General features: G+C 55.3%; 2 protein-coding genes and 1 long non-coding RNA gene across 4 annotated transcripts; 1 reads left to right on the forward strand and 2 right to left on the reverse strand.

The window, feature by feature from the left end:
• Positions 1-9: 9 nt before the first annotated feature.
• On the reverse strand, positions 10-6,423 carry LY6G5C (lymphocyte antigen 6 family member G5C). The gene is made up of 6 exons (XM_071219714.1): positions 6,303-6,423; positions 4,695-4,862; positions 2,892-3,077; positions 2,398-2,456; positions 1,785-2,110; positions 10-1,655 (listed from the first exon to the last, which is right to left on the reverse strand). Exons 1-3 carry the CDS (start codon positions 6,421-6,423, stop codon positions 2,923-2,925), a joined length of 444 nt encoding a protein of 147 aa, XP_071075815.1. The 3' UTR covers positions 10-1,655; positions 1,785-2,110; positions 2,398-2,456; positions 2,892-2,922.
• Positions 6,424-8,458: 2,035 nt separating this feature from the next.
• On the forward strand, positions 8,459-17,349 carry LOC123479470 (uncharacterized). Its single transcript, XR_006655098.2, has 3 exons — positions 8,459-8,604; positions 8,728-8,896; positions 16,421-17,349. It is a non-coding gene; the product is annotated as an uncharacterized lncRNA (long non-coding RNA).
• On the reverse strand, positions 11,162-23,969 carry ABHD16A (abhydrolase domain containing 16A, phospholipase). 2 transcript variants are annotated; one of them, XM_024557876.4, is made up of 20 exons: positions 23,765-23,969; positions 22,705-22,761; positions 21,943-22,009; positions 21,609-21,695; positions 19,189-19,274; positions 17,634-17,707; positions 17,343-17,465; positions 15,708-15,822; positions 15,516-15,617; positions 14,509-14,572; positions 14,097-14,146; positions 13,626-13,749; positions 13,079-13,183; positions 12,849-12,912; positions 12,380-12,436; positions 12,188-12,250; positions 11,990-12,066; positions 11,786-11,884; positions 11,633-11,679; positions 11,162-11,494 (listed from the first exon to the last, which is right to left on the reverse strand). In XM_024557876.4, exons 1-20 carry the CDS (start codon positions 23,894-23,896, stop codon positions 11,411-11,413), a joined length of 1,677 nt encoding a protein of 558 aa, XP_024413644.2. In that variant the 5' UTR covers positions 23,897-23,969; the 3' UTR covers positions 11,162-11,410. The 2 variants fall into 2 exon arrangements, 1 of the variants encoding a protein (XP_024413644.2); XR_002974542.3 differs by having other exon boundaries at positions 11,403-11,494; positions 11,786-11,871; positions 23,765-23,952.
• Positions 23,970-24,355: the final 386 nt, after the last annotated feature.

Here is a 24,355-nt window from a genome sequence, read left to right on the forward strand (position 1 = left end):
GCAGCCATTTTAATATTGAAAATGGAAGAAAATTCAGCATATTATGCTTTATTATTTCAAAAAAGGTAAAAATGCAACTGAAACAAAAAGGTTTGTGCCGTGTGTGGAGAAGGTGCATGGCTGGTGAACGTGTTGGAAGTGGTTTGCAAAGTTTCCTGGCACTACTGACGTTCTGGCCAGATAGGTCTTTGCTGTGGGCTGTCTCATGCAGTGGAAGATGGTCAGCAGCACTCCTGGCCTCTCCCCACTAGAAGCCACTAGCAGGAGACAGCCGACATACTCAAAATATCCAAATCAATAGTTATTGGTGAAAATGAAAAATGTTTTTTTATTTTATGAGAAAAACTAAACGGACTTTTGGTCCAACCCAATACTTCGTGTCTAAATGGCGTTGGTTTCAGTTTCTCCCCAGAAACCAGTTGGCAGTATACCCGGTGCTCTTCCCCCAAGAAAGTAATCACAAGTGCAGACTTCTGCCCAGCCTGTCCTGGGGGAGGCAGTGGTTCCCCCCTCCCTGACCCGTCCGAGTGTTCACCACCCCTCCCCATCTTTCCGGTCCCCTCTCAGTCTGGTCATCTGCCGCCACCTCTTAATTCCGGCTGTATTTCCCATCCTGTGCCTGTCAGACCCAGGCCAAGCTGCATTTGCAGCTTGAAGGATGAGAGAGAGACTGCCGTGCAGACCTCCTGACTTGGCATCCTGATGTCCCTGCCTCACTGTCCCCACCACCCCGTCCCCACACTGGCCTTCGGCTGCCTTCTATCTCTTGTCCCAGTCTCTGGCCTCCTCAGCCCCACATCGTGTCGCTGAGTCCTGACCCCCGCTTCCACAGGTGCCCAGGGAGGGGAGAGCGTCTGCCCTGCTCTGCTCCACATCTGACTTCCCTCCACAGTACGTGGACAGGGTTCAGTCTGTGTCCCATTGTCTGTGGGGTCAGGCTCAGGTGTGGGCAGGGGGCAGACAGGTTAAAGACACGGGGTTCAAGCGTTTGCAGAGTCCTGCCCACTCCACTGGGCCTTTGTGGCCTTCTTAGGGCCTGTCCCAAAGGGCTGACACCAACCCCTCCCCTCTGCCCCACCAGAGATCAGAGCTGGAGGGTTGTGACTTTTGCCCCCACCCCCAGCCTTAAACATACCCTACAAAACCTAGAAAGTTACACCCAGGTGATGTCAGGTTTTTCCACCTAAGAGGAAAATCTTTTCAAACCAGGAAAACTCCAGAGCAAACCAAAGGGCCCAGGTTTGCATCTCAGTCACCTGGTGCTGAGCGACCCAAGTTCCTTCCTGTCCATTCTTTTTAGGTTCCTGGTACCCAGGACACCCTAAGTGGGGGCCTTCCATTTTATATTTTATTTTTTGAAAACTGCAAGCGTCCTGAAAGCAATATTCATAGTTATAGCTCCCTTTCTCATACGTTCAGTAAACACTAGACCCACCCTGCTTTGCGCCAAGACTTGCAGGCGGGATAGCCGGTGTCCGCCCTTCCATATCTCAACCCGGTGCCGGGGCTATGAAACCTTTTCTGGGAAGCAGCACAGCACTGTGGCTGGGAGGCCGATCCCAGCTCCTCCACCACTTCGGTGAGTTGGTCTTTCTGCTTCACTTCGGTCGCCTGTCAAGTAGGGCGGTGCTCAGGCTTGAGAGATGCAGGTGAGCCTGTGTGCAGAGTGGAGGTTGGGGCCTCAAAAATAGACGGGCCTTAGAGACAAACGCAGATTTTGGCCTACTTATTTTTAAACCTCTTTGGCAAAATGTATATAGGGTGGGCTTTTGTAAACTACCCACCTGTGTTACCAGTTCCCAAGTCAGCGTAAAGGCTTCTATCATTTAAAGTTGCCACTGCACCCTCCATGCACTCCCCTCGGCTCCGGGGAACCTCTGTCCTGAGTTGGAAGAGCTCAGACGGACAAGTCCGTGTGCTTGGCGTAGGTGATGTCATACAGCACGCGCTCGTGCACGTAACACCGGCACGTATTGACACCTCCATGGCCCCGTGCACGGCCTGTGCCCCGGCGGGAGACGCCGGCATTGATTTCTAGGTCAGAAGGCAGCTGGAGTGCAGGCCTGTGTGTCCCCCTCCTGCTGGGCCCACTATTCCGCGTGACCTCTGGCTTCAGCAGGAGACAGAATGACCCAGGCTCATACACACTGGAAGTCGAGCTCAGAGGCTGAAGAACCCAAGGCCCAAAACTGAAGAGCGACCCACCATGGTCCTTGAAGAGGGAAGCTGAACCTGGGGCCAAAGAGCCCAGGGCTGCACCAGGCCTAGCGTCTCTTCCAGAGCATCCCTCCTCCCTGGGCCGGGTCCTTACACAGCCCCGGTCCCACGACAACTCCCACGGGCCTCCCCTGGCGTTCCCACACAGCCCGGGGTCTTACAGCGCTGACAGGTACCCACCGCCCTTTTGGCCTTCATGGTGTCCCCTCCTGATTCCTCTTCACCTTTTCACGCTAGAGCTGCATCAGACACCAAGGCAGGGAAAGAGCAGCTCAATAGAGCTGGGAGCCCCTTGTCCCCACGAGGGGCAGTGGGCAGGACCCCTCCCTCAGCCTCCACCTCCGCCAGAAGAGAGAAGAAACATACAGCTTCTACACCAATGTATTGGAGAGAAGCAGAAGAATTTATTGGAGGAACACCTGGAGAGAGGCCTGTGGTGGGAGAAAGGGAGGCACCTGAGAGGTGGGAGGAGACAGGAAGGGAGATGTGGGACTGTGAGGCCTTGATGGGAAAACTGCAGAGAGGTGTGGGGAGGGGCGAAGCAGGCATGGGGGTGTTGCGGGGTGCCAAGCAGTGGGCAGCTAGGGCTGGGGTCCGTGAGCCTGAGGCGGGAGGGCTGGTGGGAAGGCCCAGGTGGCAATCAGGAGGCTAGCTGGAAACCGGCAGCGTTTTACCGCAAAGATCTCTGCAGAAGTTCTGTGGAGTTCAGAACACCGTGTTGTGTGGGTTATTGCAGAAATTCCGGAAACAGCATCGAGAGAATATCCAAAAGCCAAACACGGGAGAAGTACGGGTAAGTGCGCAATCGCTCATCTGCTCCTTGCGGCGGCAGTCGCTCACCATGATGTCAGAACCGCTGCCTGGGGAGGGAGGGCAGCAACCAGTGACGTGAGGCCCCAGCAGAGCACCAAACCCTCCCACCCCTCCCTTCGCACAGGCGTCATCACTGCCCCAGCCCCTTCCCTGCATCCCCAAAATGCTGCGATTCCTGGAGCTGGGCAGGCAGTGCCAAGGGGTCACCAGCATGAACTGTGCAGAAGTTTCCGGTGTAGCGAGTGTGCTGAGCTGGGACTTGTGGAGCGAAGTGGGGAGAACCAGTACTTTTTGGGTGGTACCACATTAAAAAAAAAGTTGGGAGATGTATTGGGGGTCAGATTGCAAAGAGGAGGTAATGTTGTTTTATTTTATGGATTAAAAGTAAGAAGATATGTTTCTATCATATACAGAGGTGCACAAAAGTAGGTCTACAGTTGTAAGGCATGAAACAGTTTATTCTTGTAATATTTACTGATCATCGTATTATTCATTATTATTATTAACCTACTTTTGCCCACCCCTGTATATGAGAGGGTGAAAAATCTTCGAGCGCAGGTCCAGGGATGTCCACTGCTGCCCTGCCTGGGACAGTGAAAGAGTGGAGGTAGCCACCAGCCGGCCCATCGGCAGCTTGGTGATGGAGGGCTGTCAGGCTCACACCGCGGAGGACGGCGCAGAAGGTCAACGGAGCGAGGAAGCTGTTTACAAGCTGATCCGGGAACACTGAGTCCCCACAGCTGTTCAGTTTAAAAAGCAAGTGCAGAACAGTGTTTGTGGGGGTATGCTACTGCTTGTGGGTGGAATGTCCACTAAAGGTCCCAGAAAGGGTCCTGGCTGGCGTGGCTCAGGGGATTGAGCATAGGCCTGTGAACGGAGAGAGGTCACTGGTTTGATTCCCTGTCAGGGCACATGCCTGGGCTGCAGGCCAGGACCCCAGCTCGGGGCGTGCGGGAGGCAACCGATTGATGTATCTTTTGCACATTGCTGTTTCTCTCCCTCTCTCCCTCCCTTCCCCTCTGTCTAAAAGTAAATAAATAAAATCTTTTAATTAAATAAATACAAAGGTGAGGGGCCAGGTAGAAGAGCAAGCTTGAAGAACAATGGGATGGAGTCGGTTTTGGCCAGTTGAAAGTGAGGTGCAGGTGTCCGGGGACAAATTGGTGTCCGGGGTGCATGCTGATGTGACAGTGGCCACTCAGATTCAGAAGGAAGCCGCCTGTGGCTGCTGGTGGAAGCCAAGGAAGCAGAGAAATTCCTCTGGGAGAGTGAAGCAGAGAGTTAACTAAGGCCCAAATTTCCATGAACATGAATCCTTGAGGGTCAAGGAGAATGAAGCAAAGCTCAGTGAAGGCGTCTGGGAGTAGATGCTGGGAGAGGTAGGAGAAGAGAGACGCTGGCGGGAACTCCCACTGACATGGGAGCGGACAGCCCAGGAAAGGCCGGTGGGTCTGGGGATTTCAAGTGCCCTACAAGGCTGGCGCGGTGCCAGCCAGAGGGAGGAAGCGAGTCAGTTGGCTGCGGGCCAGGGAGAGCCAGGCAGTGGGCACGGAGACAGGAATGGCTCAGAAGGAGAGGCACAGTGATGGGGCAGTGTCCCCGAGTCTTGGCTTAGGGGATGTGGAGACTCAGCTCCGGTCCCAAGTCAGACAGAAGGGCCTTACTGTTCTTGATGAGGAGAGTCATGCAGCTACCACCAGGGGAGGCCAGGCAGGTGTCAGATCCCAGAAGGCACCCCAGCTCCTTGGTCTCCAAGAGGCACCGATAGCAGCGCAGGTACCGGGGGAACTGAGCTGGGTAAGGGGGCTCCTGATTGGCTGGATCAAATTTACCTAGAACACAGAGAAACACGGACCCCGCACCTCTGCCTGCCTATTTTCCAGGTCAGTCCCACTGGCCCCCCACCTCCAAACACCATAAAATCATCAGTTTGTTAAAACCGTCTGGCTTAATCTTTCACCAGAAGCTTTAGTCCTTATTAAAAATCTCCATTCTCTGCTCTTATACCTCCTGAAATGGGGAGTTCATGAACTCGTTCATTTACTTAGTCATTCAACATGTTTTTGAGGGGCTAGTATGTGCCAGCACTATGCAAGCCTCTGAGTTCAAAGGTGAGGCAAAGGCAGCCCATTTCAGCTTTGGACAGCCCCGTTGGGACAGTTCTTCCTCCGGGACTTGGTTTTACAGTCCTCACCCTCCCTGGATTCTCTTTTAAATATACTTCCTTAATCTGTAACCTTCAGAAGTAAAAACAAGAATGCATCATCACAGGACAGAAAGAATCTCTGCTTCCTGTAGACAGGAGACTCCAAACAGCCCAGGGCCACATTCTCTGTCTGGTGGCCCTGTCACAGGACAGGGTCATTAAACTTTGTCCCCCAGAGCCCTCCCAACTACATGCATGTATAGTTTTAGTTGTTCCTTGGTGTCTACAGGGGATTGGTTCCAAATTGATACCAAAAACTGAGAGTACTCAAGTCCCCTATACAAAATGATGGAATATTTGCAAATAACCTACACACATCCTCCCATATACTTTAAATCATCTATAGATTACTTATAATACTTAATACAATGTAAACACTATATAAATAGTTGTTACGCTGTATCGTTTAGGGCATAGTGACACGGGAGAAAGGTCTGCATGATGTTCAGTACAGGCACCACCATCACAGGCAACAACATAACTTTTTAAAACTACATCTCCCATCTTCAGCTGGCTAACTTCAGGGATGAGTTTAACCGGTGCATATGGAGGGCCCGCTGTACCGTCTCCCTCTTGCTCTGGTCCCTGGCTGAGACCACAGGCTAACGAGCCCCCAGACTCAGCAGAGCACTTAGTCGGAGGCAGGTGCTGGACATTCTGAATCTTGTTTCTATGGAGATGGTGCTCTGCAGCCAAGCGAGGAGGTTATCAGGCTGCATCCAGCCTTGTTGTGCCCTGTGGGACCTGCTTTCATCTAGCACATTCCCCAAACCCTCCCTCATCTGTGTTGCCTTCAGACTGGAATAGGTTCCCTTCAGTATCTCCATTCAGGCCATTGCTGTTGAGAGAGACAACCCTGGGTGTCGCCAGACATCTCCCCAGAGTGAATATCAAATCAGTCCATTGTCAGCTCCCAGGCATCTTCCCACCAAGCCCACTCACCCCATCCTTCCTCCTGCCTGGGTTTACCCGAGCATCCTGGGCAGATGGACCCAGACACCTTGTGTCTATGGGTTTCTGCATCTAGCAGGCCAGGGGGCCCTTCTGATCTCTTAGAACCACTTACCAAACACCAAGCTCATTGTGACCAGCACTAATAAGAGGACCTTGTACAGAGCGTGGGGGACGCTGTGGAGGCCCAAGGGCCCCAGCCTCCGGCTACATGCAGGGCCTGCCATAACATGCATGAGTGCCCACCAGCCTCCAGTACGGGCTTATATTGGTGAAAGAGAAGCTGGCCAAGAGGAAGGAAGGGGGCAACACCCATTTGGGGTGGAAATTTGTGCCAAAACAGCCAGAGGGACAGAATGTCCTCACCCACAGCCACTTTGGACCCTAACATCCTGGCCTGGGAACAGAAGCCCAGCAACGGGGAAATGAGAAGGGAACATTCTCTTGCAATCATTCAGTGACATTTGAATCTTGGCATCAGGTGTTGGGAATGCAACATCGCCCCAAGTCCCTCCTGTCGACCTAAAAATAAAGGCTTTCGAAGTAAGAGATGACAAATGTTTACGTGAGATCAGTAAGAGTAGCTATTTTAAATAGCTGCTTCAGGCAGAAGCCAAATAGTTTTCCAATTAGGAGACAAGGGTGATGGTATTTATGAGAAGGGAAGGGGAACGGTTACGTCCGTAGAAGGAAGGCATTTCTGTTGGTGCAGAAAGCACAGTGATGCTAATTCTAAACACAGTTTTTAATTTTCAATCTAGTAGTCATAACTGCTTTCTTGTTACTTTTGGCAAACATGGTTACTTAGGCCCAGGCCAAAAGTTATTTTGCCCGGCTTTTGTGTCTCAAAGGTTTGAGGCAGAAGACATACAAGGCAGTTTCAGCTCCATTTATTTTTAGAGAGGAAAGGGAGAGAGAGAGGGGGAGGAAAATCGTGATCTGCTGCCTCACACGCCCCCAGCTGGGTCCGCTCGCAGCCCAGGCTTCTGCCCGACCCAAATCAAACCGGCGACATTTCGCTTCGCAGGCCGGCGCCCAGGCCACTGAGCCACACCAGTCAGGGCCCGGCTCCATTTCTAAATTGGCTCTTTTGATCTCGTTTACATCGCCTCGGCAGCAGAGTCTCAATGGGGGAGACAAACCAACAAGCAATGGTGGAGGGTGGGGGTGGGGACCAAGGGCTTCCTGGGGGCACCCGGGCTGTGGAAAGCACTGACAAAGGGACTGCGACAGCCATGTGCTCAGGGCTCTGTTTGTGAGATCACCGAGGCGAGGAACCAGTTAGGAAGCTATTCCTGAGTCCAGTCACTAGATGGGGGCCTGGTCGCGCAGAGGAAAAGCGGGGAAGCGAGAAGTGACCGTCTGAGACGCGTTGACAGGGAAGACCGGCCAGATTCGGGGTTAGACTGCATGTGAAGTGAGGGAAGGGGGGATAGGTTCCAGGATGGGGGAGAGGTGGCACTGCCAGGTATCCAAAAGCAACGACACCTAGGGCCCAAGAGATCTTACTCAGCGCAACGCTCCCTGTGGGTTCCGGGAAGCCAACACCTTTCCCTACGCCCCCGCCTTCCCGCCCCGCGGAGCAGCTCAGCTGCAGGTCAGTGGGTCTGATCTCCGGCGCCCACAGGCTCCCGCGCCGTGCGCCCGCTCTCCGCTCCTGGCTGCACCTCGGAGGACGCGGGGGCGGCCCGGGCCCGCAGCCCCCGGCTCAGCTCTCCGCCCCGCGGCTGGGAAGAAGCCTGGGGAGGGCGTGCCCGGCGTCAGCACCCCGGGTGTGCGGACCCTGCAGCCAGCCAGAGCACCGCGCGGATCGCCCGGCAGGTGGCGCCCCACCAGCGCCGGCGCCGGCTGGGTCCGCAGCCTCGCCCACTCGGTCCCCGCGCGAAGTCCAGGGTTGAGAGTTACTGGGCTGGGGGCAGTCTTTGGCGCCCAGTGTACGAGCTGGAGTTTGGGGGCGGGGCCCTGCAGGAGGTTCCCGCTTCCGCCCACATCATCCCAGAATCATCCGGCTTCAGGGTGCCCATAGGGTGGTTAGGGAGAAGCGGGTGGACGGGAAAGGGCAAGTTAGGAAGACGCACGTCCCCCAGAAACCTTGCGATGAAATAAGAAAATTGTATTATTTCATTCATCCCAAAATGCCAGGGGAGGAGCTCCTGGCACCCTCGTAAATGTCCGTTGGATGGGTGACTGAATGAACGAAGAAACGGACCAGGGAGCGGGGCGGGGGGGGGGGGGGGGGGGGGGGGCTCCTGTTGGAGCGAAGAGGGCAAAGGGAGCCGTAATTTCACAGCGCCCTCTGGACCCCTCCAGGAACATAACCGCACCGAAAGAGCAAGGTCTAAGGAGCTAAGAGTGGCCTCGCCCTGAGAGGTCCAGGAGGACCTGCTGTAGAGACTCAGGGACCGCGGGCCCAAAAGGTAACACGCGGGAAGACTCGAGTGGCATTCGGGGGCTGGGCCAGGCCTTCCCCAGGAGGGACGTGGCCTCACGGTCCTTAATCCCCCTCTAATCAAATTTCACTCCGCCTGTCCACGCTGCAGGGCTAAACCAGGGCGTGTGGAGAGCTGCGGGAGTGTGTTGCCATGGTGATGGGTTCCGCGTGGCCTTCCAGGGGTGAAGAGGTGGACTTTGCTGTGGTCACCATGGTGACATTGGGGGCTGACATTCACGCTGAGTGCCCCCCTCGTCCTGGTCTAGGGATGCTGGAAGGTAAGCAGCCGAGCGACGAAACAGTGCACAGAAAGCCAAGTTTAGGTGAGAGGGGTGGGGCTAGGTGTTTGGGACCGAGGTGGGCCTAGTTCCGATGTGGGATCCGTCCCACACCGCGGTATGGAGAGGAGGTGAAGAGGGGGTCTTTAACCTGAATATAAATTAATGACTGAAGGATGGCTTGTTGATTGGGTGGATGGACTGATGGACTGATGGATAGGGACTTAGCTATCTCCGATGTCTGGGTTTCCCCCACCCCGCCCCCCGGGGCTCTCCACACTCAGGCTTCCTCACTCATTTGTGACAGCTGTGCAGGAAATACATGCCCCTGCCCCGGGCGCGGGGCAAACCCTCAACCCAAACGCGCAGACAAGAGCGGAGCCCAGCATCTCATAGTGGGAGTCGCTCAGGGAGAGCCTAGGCCCATAGGATAAGGGATGACCTGGCACTCCCCTCTCCTTCCCAGGTGCTACCTCTCCTTTCTCCTATCCTCCATCTTCTCCCAGTTTGCCCAGCTCCTTGGAGACAGCTGGGTATCCAGGCCTCATCTGGTATCCAAGCCTCACCTGGTGCCAGTATGGCCATGTCCAGAGCCCCAGCAGATAATGAAGCCTGTATCTTAGCTGGTCTTCCCCTGAGACAGCTGGGACCCTGTTACATCGGGTGGAGAGTGGACAGGAAGCTGGCCCCACCCCCGGGGGGGGGGTAAGGGATGGTTCTGAAAACAAACACAGCTGCTGTGAGCCTCATCAAGTGGGGAGAAATCTGCAGGGGTAGACTGAGGCCCACAGGTAGGGTGGTCCGGATTTCATATACTGAGCCTCCCCTTACTCACCTACTTCAGGTGTCCTGGGGGGCTCCTCGTGGCATCCACTGTTCTCTATAGTGTGTGCAGGGAAGGGGAGGGGAGAATAGCCATGGAGGTGGGTCAGTAGAGCTCCTAATGGCCATGGCCAGGAAGGGGAGACAGATCACCTTTGTCTCCAGGAGGTGGGAGGTGGGGCTGGAAGCCCCCAGTTTGCATTTAAGGAGTTTCCCGTAGCTGAACAAAGATTTGGTTTCCAGGGGATTAACTGTCCTGGCGGTTCTGGGAAGGCAAGGTTCAGAACCAGGCAACTGGTCCCATGGCTTCATGCTCCACACTTCCCATCCTGTTTGTTCCCTGGGACCGAGAAAAGGGGTGCCGCCGTTAGCTTTCCCATGTTTGCTACAGGTGGAGCATTCTGGAACTGTGGCCACCTCCCCTCTTCTAATCCCAAATATCGGGGATCGTCACCTGACAAGTCTCAGATAACCCCTTCCAGTGGAGACACACTGCACCCTCCCTTAAGGAGCTTCTGAGCTGGCGGGAACAGACACCTCTGCCTGGACTTCACGCATGAGGGCTGGAGGAGGCACTGAGATGAGCTAGAAACTGTATCTAGGACATCAGAACATTGTTACCCATATTCAGTATCTTGTTCAAAACAAGATACCACCCAGGGTGGTAGACCTAGGGTGTCTCATCTGGAAAGGAGACTTCCAAGGGAAGGAGGTGGCTGGGCAAAAACTGGTGGGTGAGAGAAGGACTCACTCTATTCCATGAGGTCCAAGGATTGGAACTAGGACAGTTACAGGGAGCTGATTTCCTCAGGTTCAACCTAAGAATATTCTAACAGCTACCCAAAGAGGCCAAGTGTGGCTCTGGCAGGACATGAGTCCTTGGCACCCAGTCTCTGGCAGGCCCTGTGTTTGCTGAATAGCAGAGAGGGTGGGAGGACAGACTTGAGGGCAGCGTGAGGAGGGTGTATAGGGTTTGCCGCATAAGACACGGGGAGCAGGCCGTTCCTCACCCCCACGGAAACAGCAAGAGCTGAGCAAGGGAAATGGGGGATACTGACGGTGAAATCACGCCAGTTGGGCCTGGAAATCAGCAGAAGAGCTGAGTAGGTGAAATTAGGTCCCAGAAAGCTACTGTAAACAACAAAGCTTGTGAGTCAGAGCATCAGGAGGCAACGTGGCTCCTCGGGTGGCTGTATGCAGGAAGGACTGAGGCAGGGCCACGAGGCTGCCCAGCGGTGATATCGGGCACACCATGGAGGGGTGACCCTTGGGGACCCACTGCATGAGGACAACTGAGGTTGGGGGCTGAAGGACTGGGGGAAAAGCAGGGATGGGGAAGGTTAAATTGGCCATATGGAGTTGGGGTTTCCCAGAGTCCGGCCCTTTAAGGCTTCAGTCCCTGGCTCACCAAATACCTGGGAAGTCACAAAATTAGCCAACCTGTAGAAAAAATACCTTTTCATTTATTATTAGGAAAAGTCCATTCATTTAATGCAGAGTGTATGCCGGGGAGGTTAGGTACTACTACCAGGTGGATGAGGGGAACGTGCAGGAGGAACAGTGGAAAGGGGGGTGGTCCTCACTTTCCACAAACGATAAACAGCAACTTGAACACAGAGAATCACAAATAAGAGGGTCCTTCCTTATGTCTCCTCCCATCCCGTTCTTCCAGAATGAGTCCCATTGTGGTCCCTAGAGGTGCCAGGGCATCTGGAAGTTCTGTACTGGGAGCGGGGTGCAATGTGTGGCCTCAAAGTTGTGCAGATGTCTCTGAGCCTGAGGGAAGAGGGTGGACAAGTGGGGTGCACAGCATTCCCTCTACCCCCAATTCCCACCCATTCAATAGAAGCCGCCCCTTCCGACTGCCCCCAAGCCCCACCCGTGCCCCTGGCCATTCAGGCGCCCCTAGCTCACCAGAAACAAAGCCAGCTGCCGCCTTTCGCGCGCACTCATGTCCTCCCCTGTAGAGAGGGGGTGGGGCTCTCGAGCATGGCCCACACATCTGGGCATGCATCCCCTCCCCGGGGGCTCTTCCCAACCCTCTCTTCTGCCCCAGGACCTCCTTACCCACACTCCAGGGGAAGTCCGGCCCGTGTTCTGCCTGGTAGGAGCGGAGGACAGACAGACACCAGTCTTCCTCTACCTCCCATCGGCTATAAAACGAGGCTGGTCAGGGAGAGAGACGAGGGCAGAGGACATTGCTTCCCCTGGCCTTGCAACCTGGCCTTGCCAGGCTTTCCCCCGCAAAGGCCTCACCAGATCCTCCCTCACCTTCCTCCAGCTGTGAGGAGGCCTCCAGCCACTGCCTCACCACTTGAAGACCCTCTTCTGCCATCACACGGGGGTACCTGCGGAGGCAGTGCCAGGCCAGGGGTCAGAACCAATCCTCTTCACTCCCCCATCCCCGAACCTTCTTCCCGCCTCCCGCTGCTGGTGCGCCGTGCGCGTGGGCACACCCCCCGCTCTCACCGGTGCTGCAGGAGCTTCAGCAGCAGGTCGTTGCCTCGGTTGGACATGACGTCCTCAGGAACCCTGGGGGTGAGAAGAGTCCACTGGAGAGGAGGGCGGCTGCACACCTGGGTTTCTAGTGGGCAGAGGTGGGTGGGGCAGCTGTCCAGCTCTCGCTGGGATGCAAGAGGGTAGAGGTTCCCAGGTACTCACGTGGTGGTGATGATCTCATCCTTGGTTCTGCGGATCAGCAATACAGGGCCATGGTACCTTCAGGGGACAGAGTAGTGGGGAGGCAGAAATCAAAGGGAGGCAGGTGACAACTGGCCACCCCGTTCCTGCACTGGCTGCATTCTTACAGCAGGGACCTGGCTGCAGCACGGACCCATGGGCTAGGCCTTCACCCAGAGGTGAATGTTTAAGAAGGGCACGCTGAAGCGCTAGCCTTCCTGGCAGATCCCTGCTGTGCCAGGCTTTAAGCCTTTGCTTGCCAGATCATAAGAAGGTCCAGGGTCCCAGGGGACCTGGGAGAGGTTAGGCGATCTAAGGTGGGGCAGGGTCACTCAAGGGATTTGAGGCAGAGGTCTTTGCCAACTTGTACTTTGCACCTGGGTACTGACTTCGGCATCTGCACACCCAGCAGAGCTGTACGGGGCAGGGGTGAGGTGGGGCAGTGCATCACCTGCACAGCTGCTCCGCGTTATTTAGGTTGAGGTGCTGCCTCACAGTCCTGGTCACCAGGCCCCCTGGAGGGGGACAGAAGAGACAAAGACCTTGTCCAACACAAAGGTCCCCACTGTTCATGGAGATAGAAAAACGAGGCCCCCAGAAAGGGAGTCCTCCTGCTGCTCAACAATGGGGCCACCCACTCCCCACCCTCCCTGTAAGGGCAGGCCTGGGGGCTGTACTCACTCCAGCTGTCTGGCATGACTTTCAAGGCCAAGGGCACCAGGTCGTCAAAGGAGGCATCCAGGATCACAGCACTAATGTCTGGGTAGGACATGGCTGCCCACGTGGCTGGTGCCAGGACAGGGAGGAAGGGTGAGGAGCGCGGGACCCCTGCCCACCACACCAGCCTCACTGCACTGCCGCTTTAGGCTGACCCTCCTCACTCCCACTAACAGGTTAGTCCCAGGGCTCTCCTTAGCCCTCACGCCACACGGCCAAGGCACAGTGTGGAGAGGAGGAGGGAAGGATTCGGAAGCGCACTGAAGACGACCCAGAGGAAACTCTGTTGCCCTGATCTTCCCAGCCCAGGGCCTCAGTCTCCTGAGAGGCGTCAGTGTGGGAGGGGGTGTAAAGTGTGTGTGTGAAGGACACTTCCTCCCGGACCGCTCAGAGACCCGTCTCCTCCTCTAAGCCTCCACCCTGCTGCTGGACCGCCAGTGCACTTCCCACCCCTCCTTGGGAGAAGGGGGTGCTGAGTGTGCCTACAGTGGGGAAGGGGGGAGGCTGGTACCAGTGAAGCCTCCTATGGACCAGGCATAGAGGATGATGTCCTGGGGCTGGAAGCCCAGGCGGTGGATGGCAAACTGGACCACCACGTCCATGGCGTTGGCCTCGCTCTGTGGGAATGGCACCCCCTGGAGAAGGAAGGGCCAAGGCAGGAGGGGTCAGCAGCACAGGTCAACTGTCCCACTGCCCAGCCCCCCTAGAGTGGACCCTTCCTGTGCTACTCTGCAACAGAGAACAGATAAAAGAAAAGGGCAGTGGGGCAGGGGTGGCTCTCCCTGAAACTACCACACTCCCTCCTGCTCAGCCCTCACTGCGGGAAGGGCTCCCTGTGACTTGCAGTTCCTGGCTTTGGGACCCAGGTCACAGGTGAGTGGGAGCCCCGCAGAGATATACCCTGCCTTCCCTACCTCCAGTGGATGACCAGAGGGAGAGAGACCATGATTCAGGGCAAGAGAAGGATCTGGAGGGGCCTCACCGTGCTGCCGGCAAAGCCTGGATGATTCCAGCCCAGGACCGAGTATCCAGCTGTAACACAGGGTTGAAGGGGCTGGGACCTTGTGGCCTCCAACCCCAGCCCCCCAGGAAGGATAGCAGGACGTGGGGAGCTCTAATCACCCCACCCCCACCAACTAGAGGCAGCAGAAGGGAGGTATGTGATTGTGGGGACCCAGATGGCAATAAGGTTAGGGAACACAGCCCAAGGGGAGGCATGCAGGGTTAGCAAAGCAAATGGGGCGTGAATTCCTCCCCCCTACACCAGCCACAGGCGAGGGTTTCAAACTTCACCCACAGAAAATGGTCAGGCCTGAGGAAGTCCTATCAGTGTGGAAAGAAGGGGACATTCTGTTCCAAGGGGCAGAGACAAGAGGGCTGAGCCATGGGCCTACCTTCCAGAGGTGTGGAGACACAGCCCACCTCATAGAAGCCTGCATTCCCCTCACAGCAGATCACCTGCAGGAGGAGGCAGGAAGGAGGGCTGGGAGAGAGCCCAATGGGACTGAACATCCCCCTAGTGGCAGGAGGGCAGCCTGTGGGAGCCCCACAGGGTAGAGAAAAGGGTGCATTCCTGTTCTCTCCACAGGGAATGGAAACAATTCATTTCACAAGGTCTAGAAGTTGAGAGGCAAAATAGATGCACATGCTTAGCAAACGGCCCTCAGGGAAGAAGAGTTGAGTCGCTCGACCCCCCAGCAGTGTCGATTTGCCCTTGGAAGACCGCGAGGTGTTCTGTCGCTCAGGAATGAGATTTTGGGTATTCCTTTCTAGTTTTGGGGTCTATTTTTTTCTACGACTGTTTCTTTTATGTGATAAGGCAATCACTTGTCCGCCCCCTCTCTGGGCACAGGTCTTATAACCACACAAGCTATTTCCATGGTGCCCCAAGCCAAAGCCCAGAGATGATGGGGTGCACGGATTCCCAGCAATGGCAGAGCAGAATTAGAACCCAGCTCCCTGGCCTGATGGCTTATGGCTCTTTCCAAGGTTGCTTCACGGAGGAGGCAGCAGGCTTTGGAGCCTGGGTTCAAATCCTGGCTCTCCCACTAACTGTGATGTGGGAAAGTGGCGCTGCGCCTCAGTTCCACCATCTGCAACGGGCTAACAGAAACCACCCGTGTTCCAGGGTCGCTGTGAGGATTCAATACATGCGTTGCGTGCGGTAGGTGCTGCCTAGTTAGTGCCTATGATGACGGTGATTACTTTTTGGTGCTTGAATATCCACTTGTACTCCACCTATTTCCCTATGGTAGGGTTTTCCTACACCAAGAGGTCTCTAGGGTGGAGCTGGAATAGGGGATTATTCACAGCTGTGCTTCCCGAGGGCTGCTGCACGACTGAGGTCCCAGGACCCCCACTGCCCTCCCCAGCCCACCTCTGGGCTCCCTGCGCCTCTCACCAGCTTCTGTCCCTGGGGCTCAGCTGTCCCCCGCCGGTCCACAAACATGGTGTCTATCTCATTGCCATCGCAGGCCAGCAGCTTTGCCCGGCGCCCATCACACTGGGATGGGGAGACGCAAGGCCAAGTTAAGGACAGACCACGCCCTTCAGGGGGCGAAGGGCTGTCGGGGGCGGGGGTGGGGAGCCTCACCTCTTCCACCAGCCGGGCCTGGCCCTGCAAGAGCACAGGCATGAGGGCCTTCTGGAGCAGGTACACGGAGCCCGGGTACAGCATCCGCCGCCCCAGGCTGTGGGCCACCAGGTAGCTGTGGGGAGTAGGAGTCAGCAAACCCACAGCCCTGGGGCCCTGGGCGCCTCCCAGCCCGCGCGCCTCCCCCCTGACCTTCACAGCTTCGCTTGCCTCTTTTGGGACTTAATGAAATATTACATGTACAAGGCTGGCATTTTTCAAACTTTCTTTACTGCAACCTTTGTAAGATACATTTTATTTTTTAAAGGTTTTACTTATTTTTATTTTTAGAAAGAGGGGAAGGGAGGGAGAGAAACATCCACACACGAGAGAAACACCAGTCGGCTGCCCCTTGCAGGCCCCCAACAGGGACCTGGCCTGCAACCCAGGCCTGTGCCCTGACTGGGAACTGAGCTAGCGGACTCTAGGTTTGCAGGACGGCGCCCAACCCGCTGAGCCACACCGGTCAGGGCTGTAAGATACATTTTATGTGTGGCCCAGTATATATAATTCTGAACACTTTATGAGATATTACATAATACTTCCCATATGTGATACATGAAAGCTAAGTTATTATCAAATAAGAACCTGTTAATGTATAAATACAACTTCAGTCCCCAAGTAAATAACACTTGAAAAAAATGGCAGTTTTAATTCACTAAACTGATTTCCAGATTCATCAGTGGGCAGTGAGAGAGACGCCGACCGGACTGCGTGCCCCCAGGGAGGGCGGCCGCTTCGTGCACCTACACGTCTGCAGCCCCCCCGCCTGACACGCACGGCCCCGCAGCCGCGCAGCGTGCGGCTCACATGCCCACTGAACGGTGACACTAATCTACCGACATGACGTGTGGGGTGCCGCCCCTGGCGAAGACGGCTGACCACTTCCAGTCCGTCCCAAAGTGGAGCTTGTCCCCCGGAACAACACGGCTTGACCCCTTCCAGCACCCCCCGCAGAACTCCGGCTTTGGCTTGCCCCTCTGACCAGTCAGCATGCGCGTCAGTACCGATCAAGCCCGGCCCTTCCCTGGTCTAGACCCTGCCTCCCAGGCACCAGCGCGGACAGCTGCACTTACTGCCTCCAGCATCATCGAGTGCCCACAACCACCATTTCCCCGGGCTCTCCCTTGTGCTCAGTTCTCCAGAATACGTCCCCCTATGGGACATCACCAACCCTGAGAGGTGGGTCATTTGCGGGCGCCCAAACTGGAGCTTGCTGGAAGTGGGATAACCAGGAGCAGAGGGGCCAGGGCAGGGGCATGGCAGCCACTAGACCCTGCTCCAGCTAAGGCTCTGTGCCCCCTCCCCAGCACCCACCTCATTCTCGCCTCTCGGCCCCATCAGAAGGGCTTTTGTGTGGGAACTGTGTTACCACCCAGCTCTTCCTTCACCATCGGGGAGACTCTGGACTTGTCTGAGTCCCTCTTTGTCACACATGAACATGGACAAACATGACTTTGCCACAAGTAACACAGAGCACATGGCCCTAGGGCTGACAGATGACAGCCATCTGGGAATGGGGCACCCAGCCCCAGGGCCCTCGCACTGTGTGCCCCCGCCGCCCCTTGCTGACCTCTCCTCCCCGCTGCTCCTCACCTGGTGACCTGACAAGGCAGCTTCTTGACCCGGTTGAGAAGGGTGTCTGCCGTCCCCCGGTGCAGGGGCTCCGGGCGGAGCAGGGCCACCCCCCGGCGGGAAGGGCCCCCTCGGGACTCCTTCCTGAGGGATGGAAAGACACAGGGCAGGATGTGGACAGGAGGATGGAGGCTGAGGTCTGAAGGGCGGTGGGGACTAGAGAGAGGGGCTGGAAGGCAGGCACTGGGGCCCACGGTGGGGACAGAAGTGGGGGCCGGAGGGCAGGGATGGAGTGAAAGAACTGAGGCTCACCAGCTGCTGGGCTCTTCCCAGTGGAAGTCAACTGGCCAGCTCCTGAAGTCAAAGTTGTAGTTGGCGAGCTGCCTCTGGGGTGGGCAAAGAGAAAGATTTGGGGATTAAAGGGGAATTGAGCCCTGGCCGTTGTGGCCCAGCAGATTGAGTGCTGGCCTGCGAACCCAAGGGTCGCCGGTTTGATTCCCAGTCTAGGGCACATGCCTAGGTTGTGGGCAGGGTCCCCAATAGGGGGTGCGGGAGAGGCAACCACACGTTGATGTTTCCCTCTCTCTTTCTCCCTCCCCATCCCTCTCGAAAAATAGTAAAATATTTAAAGAAAAATAAAGATTTTATTTATTTAGAGAGGAAAAGGGAAAGGAGAGAGAGAAAAACATGGATGTGAGGTTGCCTCTCACCCGGGAGGGGTGGCTGGAGGTACTAGTGTTTCTGAGGGAGGAGGTGGGGGCTGCCGGCTGGTCATGCTCCCTTCCCTGCCTGGGTCCTTCGCATAAGGCTGTCTCCTGGGCTCGGAAGTCCCCAGTGCATCAAACTGTCCCAAGCTTGGGTGAGAGGGGAGGAGGGAAGTCAAGCCTCGAGCGGCCCCTCTGCACCAGGGCTGCCTCCCTTGCCTCGCTGCCTGCAGCACGGGCTGGCACTGCTGCCCGGACCAGTTTCTCCTTCTCTTTCTCCCTCCCTTCCCCTCTCTCTAAAAGTAAATAAAATCTTTAAAAAGAAAAAAGAACTTGACTCAGGGAGAGCAATAGAAAATTTGTACAAAAATATAAAGAGCAAAACAAAACAAGACGAAGAAAAACATTTTTAGGCAGCTTATGTTCAGATCTGGACTCAAATGCAGGCACAGCCGCTCCCTCCTCTGGGGCCCCGCCTGGGCTCTGACCCTCGTGTTTCTCCAGGTGTGTAAGTGCGGGCAGCCAGGCCAGCTCACCAGGTCGTATGAGGGTTAGAAAAGGCACGTGGGAATTAGTCCCCGATCCGCATGACCGCAGAGCACCGCAACGGCGGGTGGAGTAGCCAGTAAGGCCCTCACCATGGCTGTGATGTGCGATCCCAGAGAGCCCTCTGCAGCAGGGAAGAGCGTTAGAGGGCCCCCGAGCACCTTCTCAGAGGTGACCACACTCCCCACTTGCTGGACTGGCGCGACTCCAAGGACACTGTGCCCTGGTTTTTCTCCCGCCTGGCGCTGCCCTGTGCTCCGGGCACAAGAGTGGACATACCAGTCCATCCTGCCCCACCCTGAACAAAACTAGCGCGGTGTCCAACGCACACAGCGACAGGAACGCTTCCTGAGAAGCACTGCAGAACGTTTCTACGTGTAGACGATGCTTGAGGATGGAGGGGGGAGGGGTACAAGACTTCCAGCAGGACATTCCATTAGAAGTGGCAGAAAGGAAGTCTGTCAGCCGACAGCCCGCTTGGAGGGGAGAACGGATAGAGCACTAGTGCCGTAGACCCCCAGGCATGGTGGGCACTAAACACGCCTCTACCCCCCGGCAGAAGGGGCGCTGGTTCCCTGGGGAGGCACCTGTTTGGAGCCTTTCCTGGAACCTCTTACCTTGTTTTCTGCAGACTGGTTCCTATGTGTGGCCTCCAAGATGGTGATGAACTGCCGGTACTGGGGGTTGGTCCAGCGGCCAATGCCTGGTGGAAGGGGTGGAAACTGTTAAGAGAAGCTGGGAAGCAAGATGAGCAGGTTTCAGGAAGAGAACTGGAGGTGGGCAAGGAGAAGGCTCCAGAAGGATAAGTGAGAGGAAAGGAAGCCAAGGGCCCAGGATCTGGGGAAACGGGAGGGTTGAGCCGACCTCCCTCCTCCACCGCCAGCACTGGCAGCAGCGCTCTCCCCGCCCTTGCCTCTGCGGTTTGTTTCTTCGAAGACTACTGGCCTCTCACCCTCCAGAATGTTAGTTCTCCCCAGTCTTAGGACACTCTCACACACGGGCACTATTTGCCCAGGTAACAGCGGGTTTCTCCTCTTTCCACTGCCTCCCTTGTCCAGGGCTCGCCGCTCTCTCGCCTGGACAGTCTCACTCCTGCCACCTGCTTCGCGACTCTTGTCTCAGAATTACTTCCTCAGAGGATCCAAGTCCCCTTCCTCTGTCCTCCAGCTCTTGAACTCTGCCCTCGGCACTCTCCCTGTCCCTTGAGATTCCTTCCTCCACTGTTCTCCCGGTCCATTCCTGGACTGCTCCGCCCCCGCCGCCATGCTACCTCCTTCTCCGAACCAAGAGCCATTCTCAATGCTGAGCTCCCTTCACTCTTCATCCCGCCCCTCAGTGATCCATCCGCTCTCCCTCACTGCTAAGGAGCCTCAAATCCTGACATCTCTGCCTCCAGTGTCCCTACAGGTGCCACGTGCCAGGCTGACAGGGGAAAGACAGCAGGAGATGACGCAAGGTCCCGGCCTGAGAGAGCAGCCACTCTGGCTGGGGGTGGGGTGGGGCTGGAGAAGGACAAGAAACAGGCAACAAGAAAGTTTCCGAGAAGCTAAGTACTACAGATGAAACAGAACCGTTATGAACCAGGGTGCTAGTATGGCCAGTGGGAGAGCCCCGGCAACACGGAGAAGGAAGCGCGCTGCCGAACGGTTCGTGCAGAGCCACGCCCTTTGTGGGGAAAAGTACAATGCACCAGGAAATGCCACACAGTGTTTGTGCTTTTACCGTAGTTCACAGATTCTAGGGCATTTTTTCACACTGGAAAACTTTTAAGTCAGTATGCATTTTACAACACACAGCGGCAGTTTAGAGTTGATGAAATGAAGTGTATTTCATAGAAGTATAAAAAGACGCAGGACAAAATCACACCAGACGGCAGCGGTTCCTCTGGGGAAAGAGCAACACGGGACCGGGGAAGGGTCCCGTGGGGACACCAGCACTAACCGCAATGCTTTACAGTTTTATTGAAAAGGTATTTGAAGCAATATCACAAAACATAAGCATTTTGCTTATTTTTGATATTTTCTTCTCTGAGCTTTTCGGTAGTTAATTCCCTCCCCCTGCCCCAAATTTAAAAGAAATAAAATTAATACTTAAGACAAAATGAGGGGTAGGAACTACTTCTAAACAGGGCAGTCAAGGAAGGCCTCTCTGAAGAGGGAAGCCCAGCCCTGTGGAGGCCAGAGGCAGAAGACCACAGGCAGAAGGTGCCCCCCCCCCGCCCCCCGCCCCACCCCAGACGGAAGCCCACTGCGGCCACGCAGCTCTGGACCGCCACTCCCTTCTTCACGCATCCCCGGAGTCCAGTTTCTACCATGGGCCCTCACCCGGGGACAGGATTTGGTTTGTTTGTTTCTTCATTTTTTATTTATGAGGTATGACATACAAACACAAAACATACGTGCAGTTTAAAAACCACGAAGCAAACATTTCTGTGACCATCACCCAGGTCAAGAAAGAGAACAAAGCCACCTCTCACCAGAAGTCCTCCCCATCCTGTCCCCACCCAGGTAATCACTCTCCTGACTTTCAAGGTAGCAATGCCCGTGATCATGTGCTCGTTTCTTTACTGTTTGCCACTCATATATGCAACCCTTTGAACTTTACATAACTAGAGACAGACCGCGTAAGTGATCTGGCGGTCGGCTTTACACTTGTGAGCTTCATCCGAGCTGCTGAGTGCAGCTCAGGGCTTCACTCGCACTGCTTAGCGTGCTGTTGGAGGGCTGTACCCTCGGTGGGCTTACCCACCCTACTGTTTGCGGCTGTGGAGCTATTTGCATGTAGCATTATTACAAACATAGATATAGACGTAAGTGGAATATATTATTGTAGGGTGCATGCACCTCTTCTAGGTAACAGCAAACTTTTCTGCTCATTATTTTTTCATATTTACAACTCAAGCCCTTTAAGGAAAAGATCATGCCTTGACCATTCTCAATTATTTTCCCCCCAGAGGCCTACACAAAATTGCAGAAGCTACTTTATAAGCATTTACCCAGTGATGGATAAATGTAAACCAGGCTCCCTCTCCACCTACCTCGGAGGCAGGCCACACCTGCCACCAGTAGTAGCAATGTCCCAGCATAGTGAGAAAACGGCACCACTTTGGAGAGACTCAAGTAACCTGGGAGGGGAGAGAAACTACATGAGCAGCTTTCCCCACCGCCTCTCCAGATCCTCTTCCCACTCCCACCCCAAACTTCCACCCCGCACCCTCTCATTGGGACAGCCACACCCGCAGAGGGAGAAGATGCCTGATGGAAGAGGGAAGCCAAGCCATCCTTGCAAATCCCCTTTCCTCCTCAGGGGGTCGGCTCATCTGCCAAAAACCTGCCCCTTTCCTGTCCCACCACCTTTGAAATCACACTGACCTTTCCTGTATAAGTAGAAGAAGGCGAAGGGAGAGGAGTAATAAGAGATGGACCAGAAGACTGAAGCCTGCAGCAGAGAGACAGGGACAAGCAATCAATACCCCCCCCTCCGCCATTTCCAGGCTTGGCTGTGAGCAAAGTGGATAACCTGAAGGGTATCATGTAAACTACCTATTCTGAGCGTGACATCATGCACACAGTAGGTGCTCAATATTTGTTGAAAGGCAATGTGTCAGAACATAGCAAGCTGGTAAAAGTAGGTACAAGTTCTATTTTCTTCCTATTATCATCTCTGAACATAATTCATCACATTTAACGGCCAGTCTTTCCTTCTACTCAACCAAGCTTTTTTGATCGGCCCTGCTCAGGACAGCACCTTGCCCGGTCCCCACGAGAGATGCACAAATGTCACCATAGGAACCCTGCCAGAGAGAACAGCTGTCCCTGTAGCCAAAGCGTTTAACTGCCAAGAGGACAGGTCACTGGGGACTGCAGGACTCAGCACCTGTGGACGGCCCCAAGACTAAACACATTTTCCTCATGACTCAGGCAGCTCCAGAGAAAGCGGGCACAAGCCAGAGAGGACTGCCAGGTGTGCAGGTGCTTGATTGTGTGTCTCTGTGTTGGAGAGGTCTGCTGCGGAGCCTGGAGCATCCCCTGCCCCTGGGGGCAATGCCCTCTCCCAGGCTGGGGAAGACAAAGTTCAGGAGGGCAGCCGCAGCCAAAAAGATGCAGCAGTCCCAGGTGCCGGGGCAGACATACCAGTGCCAGGATGCTGTCGGCATGTTTCTCCAGGGCCCGGGGCTGATAATACGTGTCCTGCCGAAACAGACGCCCATGTTAATGATCCTACCCATTGACAAGTCCTTCTGCTTCCCTTTGGGAATCCCCGATGTGTGTCCTCTGGTTCTAGCCTCCAAAACTGTCTCTCCTGGGATATCCCCGGCTCCCAAAGAAACCCCTCATCTCCAGGAGTGCTCTGAACCTGATTTCCCACCCCACACCGTGAGAACAAACACCTGGCTGGATTAGAAGCAAAAGTGAAAGGGGGATTGGACGATTTTGGCTCCTTTTTCAGGGCCCCGTTTCAAATGGGTTGTGGGCGTGTGCCTACGGGGAGAGTGGGGTTAGGGAAGAAAGGAAAGACACCATGGCAACTTTAAGAGGGAAAGAAGAGCATCAGAAGTAAGAGCAGGTTGATTTAAAAAGGGAATGTGGCTGGGGGTGGGCAGTTCGCCGGAGACCGGAAACATAATTTGAGACTACAGATACAAGGAGATCTGAGAGGCACAGCCTACCACTATCCCCAGCTTTCACAGGCAATGAACCTGGGGTCTCCAGAGTAGGGGGAGAGGGCTGGTGGAGAGCAGCGGATGGGTGATATGTTGAACAAGTTATACGGAAATTCAAAACGTACTAGACAGACGATAAAACAGAACCGGGGAGGCACCAAGAGCCACTGATTAAGAAATCGAGAGTTGGACGGCAAAACCATCCAGCTTCCGAATCGGCGCAGGGTCTCTTCCAGGACTTAAAAGTCAACTGGGACGGGCATGAACCACGACACACAGGGTCGGGGGCCGCGAGAGGAAAAAACTAGGAGTGGCAGTCGGAATATAAAGTGGTGGCAGACAGCGATAAAGGAGGTGGCCAGCCCGCAGGCGTGACTTTAACCCAGGAAGCACAAATAACGCAGATGTGCGCACCACAGACACGTCCAGCAGACTCCCCCGATTTCCAATAATAGGCGCTTCCGAGGAGCAAAGGCCGCAAAGGGTTTTGAGCCGTACCATGTTTCCGACCAGGGGAGAACTCGACTCACCCAGGAGCTGGAAGGGGGGCTAGTGACTGAAGCTGAAGTTTCAGGGGCGCCGGAACCGACCCTTTCAGAGTCCCTTCCGCGGTAGATTTTGTAGAGCCGGGGGCCCAGGACGCAGCTCAGCAGCTTCGCCATGGCCCTGGCTCGGGGCCCTACTCCCGCAGCAGCAGTTCCCCTGCGAGCCCCGCCCCTCCGGCCTCAAGGAGTTGCGTTCCCCTGACGTCAGCACGTACCGGCTCCGCCTCCAGCTGAGAGGCGTTCGGCGCAGTCAGACGAGGCTAGCGCGCAGTCGGACGTACCGGCGCGGCGGCGGTGGAATTTAGCTGGGGCAGTTTGGGACGCGGAGAGTTAGAAAATGGTCAGGCATGATTCAGCCACTTTCTTCTAGCCCTCGACACGGATAGACACTGGAGAGAAACTGGGCAGGACGGGTAGTATCAGGAGCACTTGAAAGAGCAATAAAAAAAGGTGCCCAGGAATACATCTAATAAAAGAAATGCAAGGTTTTATGAAAAAAATATATATAAATTATTGAAAGAGGTAAACCAGGGCTTGAATAAATGGAGAACCACCCCACTGTGCGTGAATAGAGAG

Source organism: Desmodus rotundus, chromosome 11, assembly GCF_022682495.2.
Source record: "Desmodus rotundus isolate HL8 chromosome 11, HLdesRot8A.1, whole genome shotgun sequence".
In the NCBI taxonomy this organism is placed as follows: domain Eukaryota; kingdom Metazoa; phylum Chordata; class Mammalia; order Chiroptera; family Phyllostomidae; genus Desmodus; species Desmodus rotundus.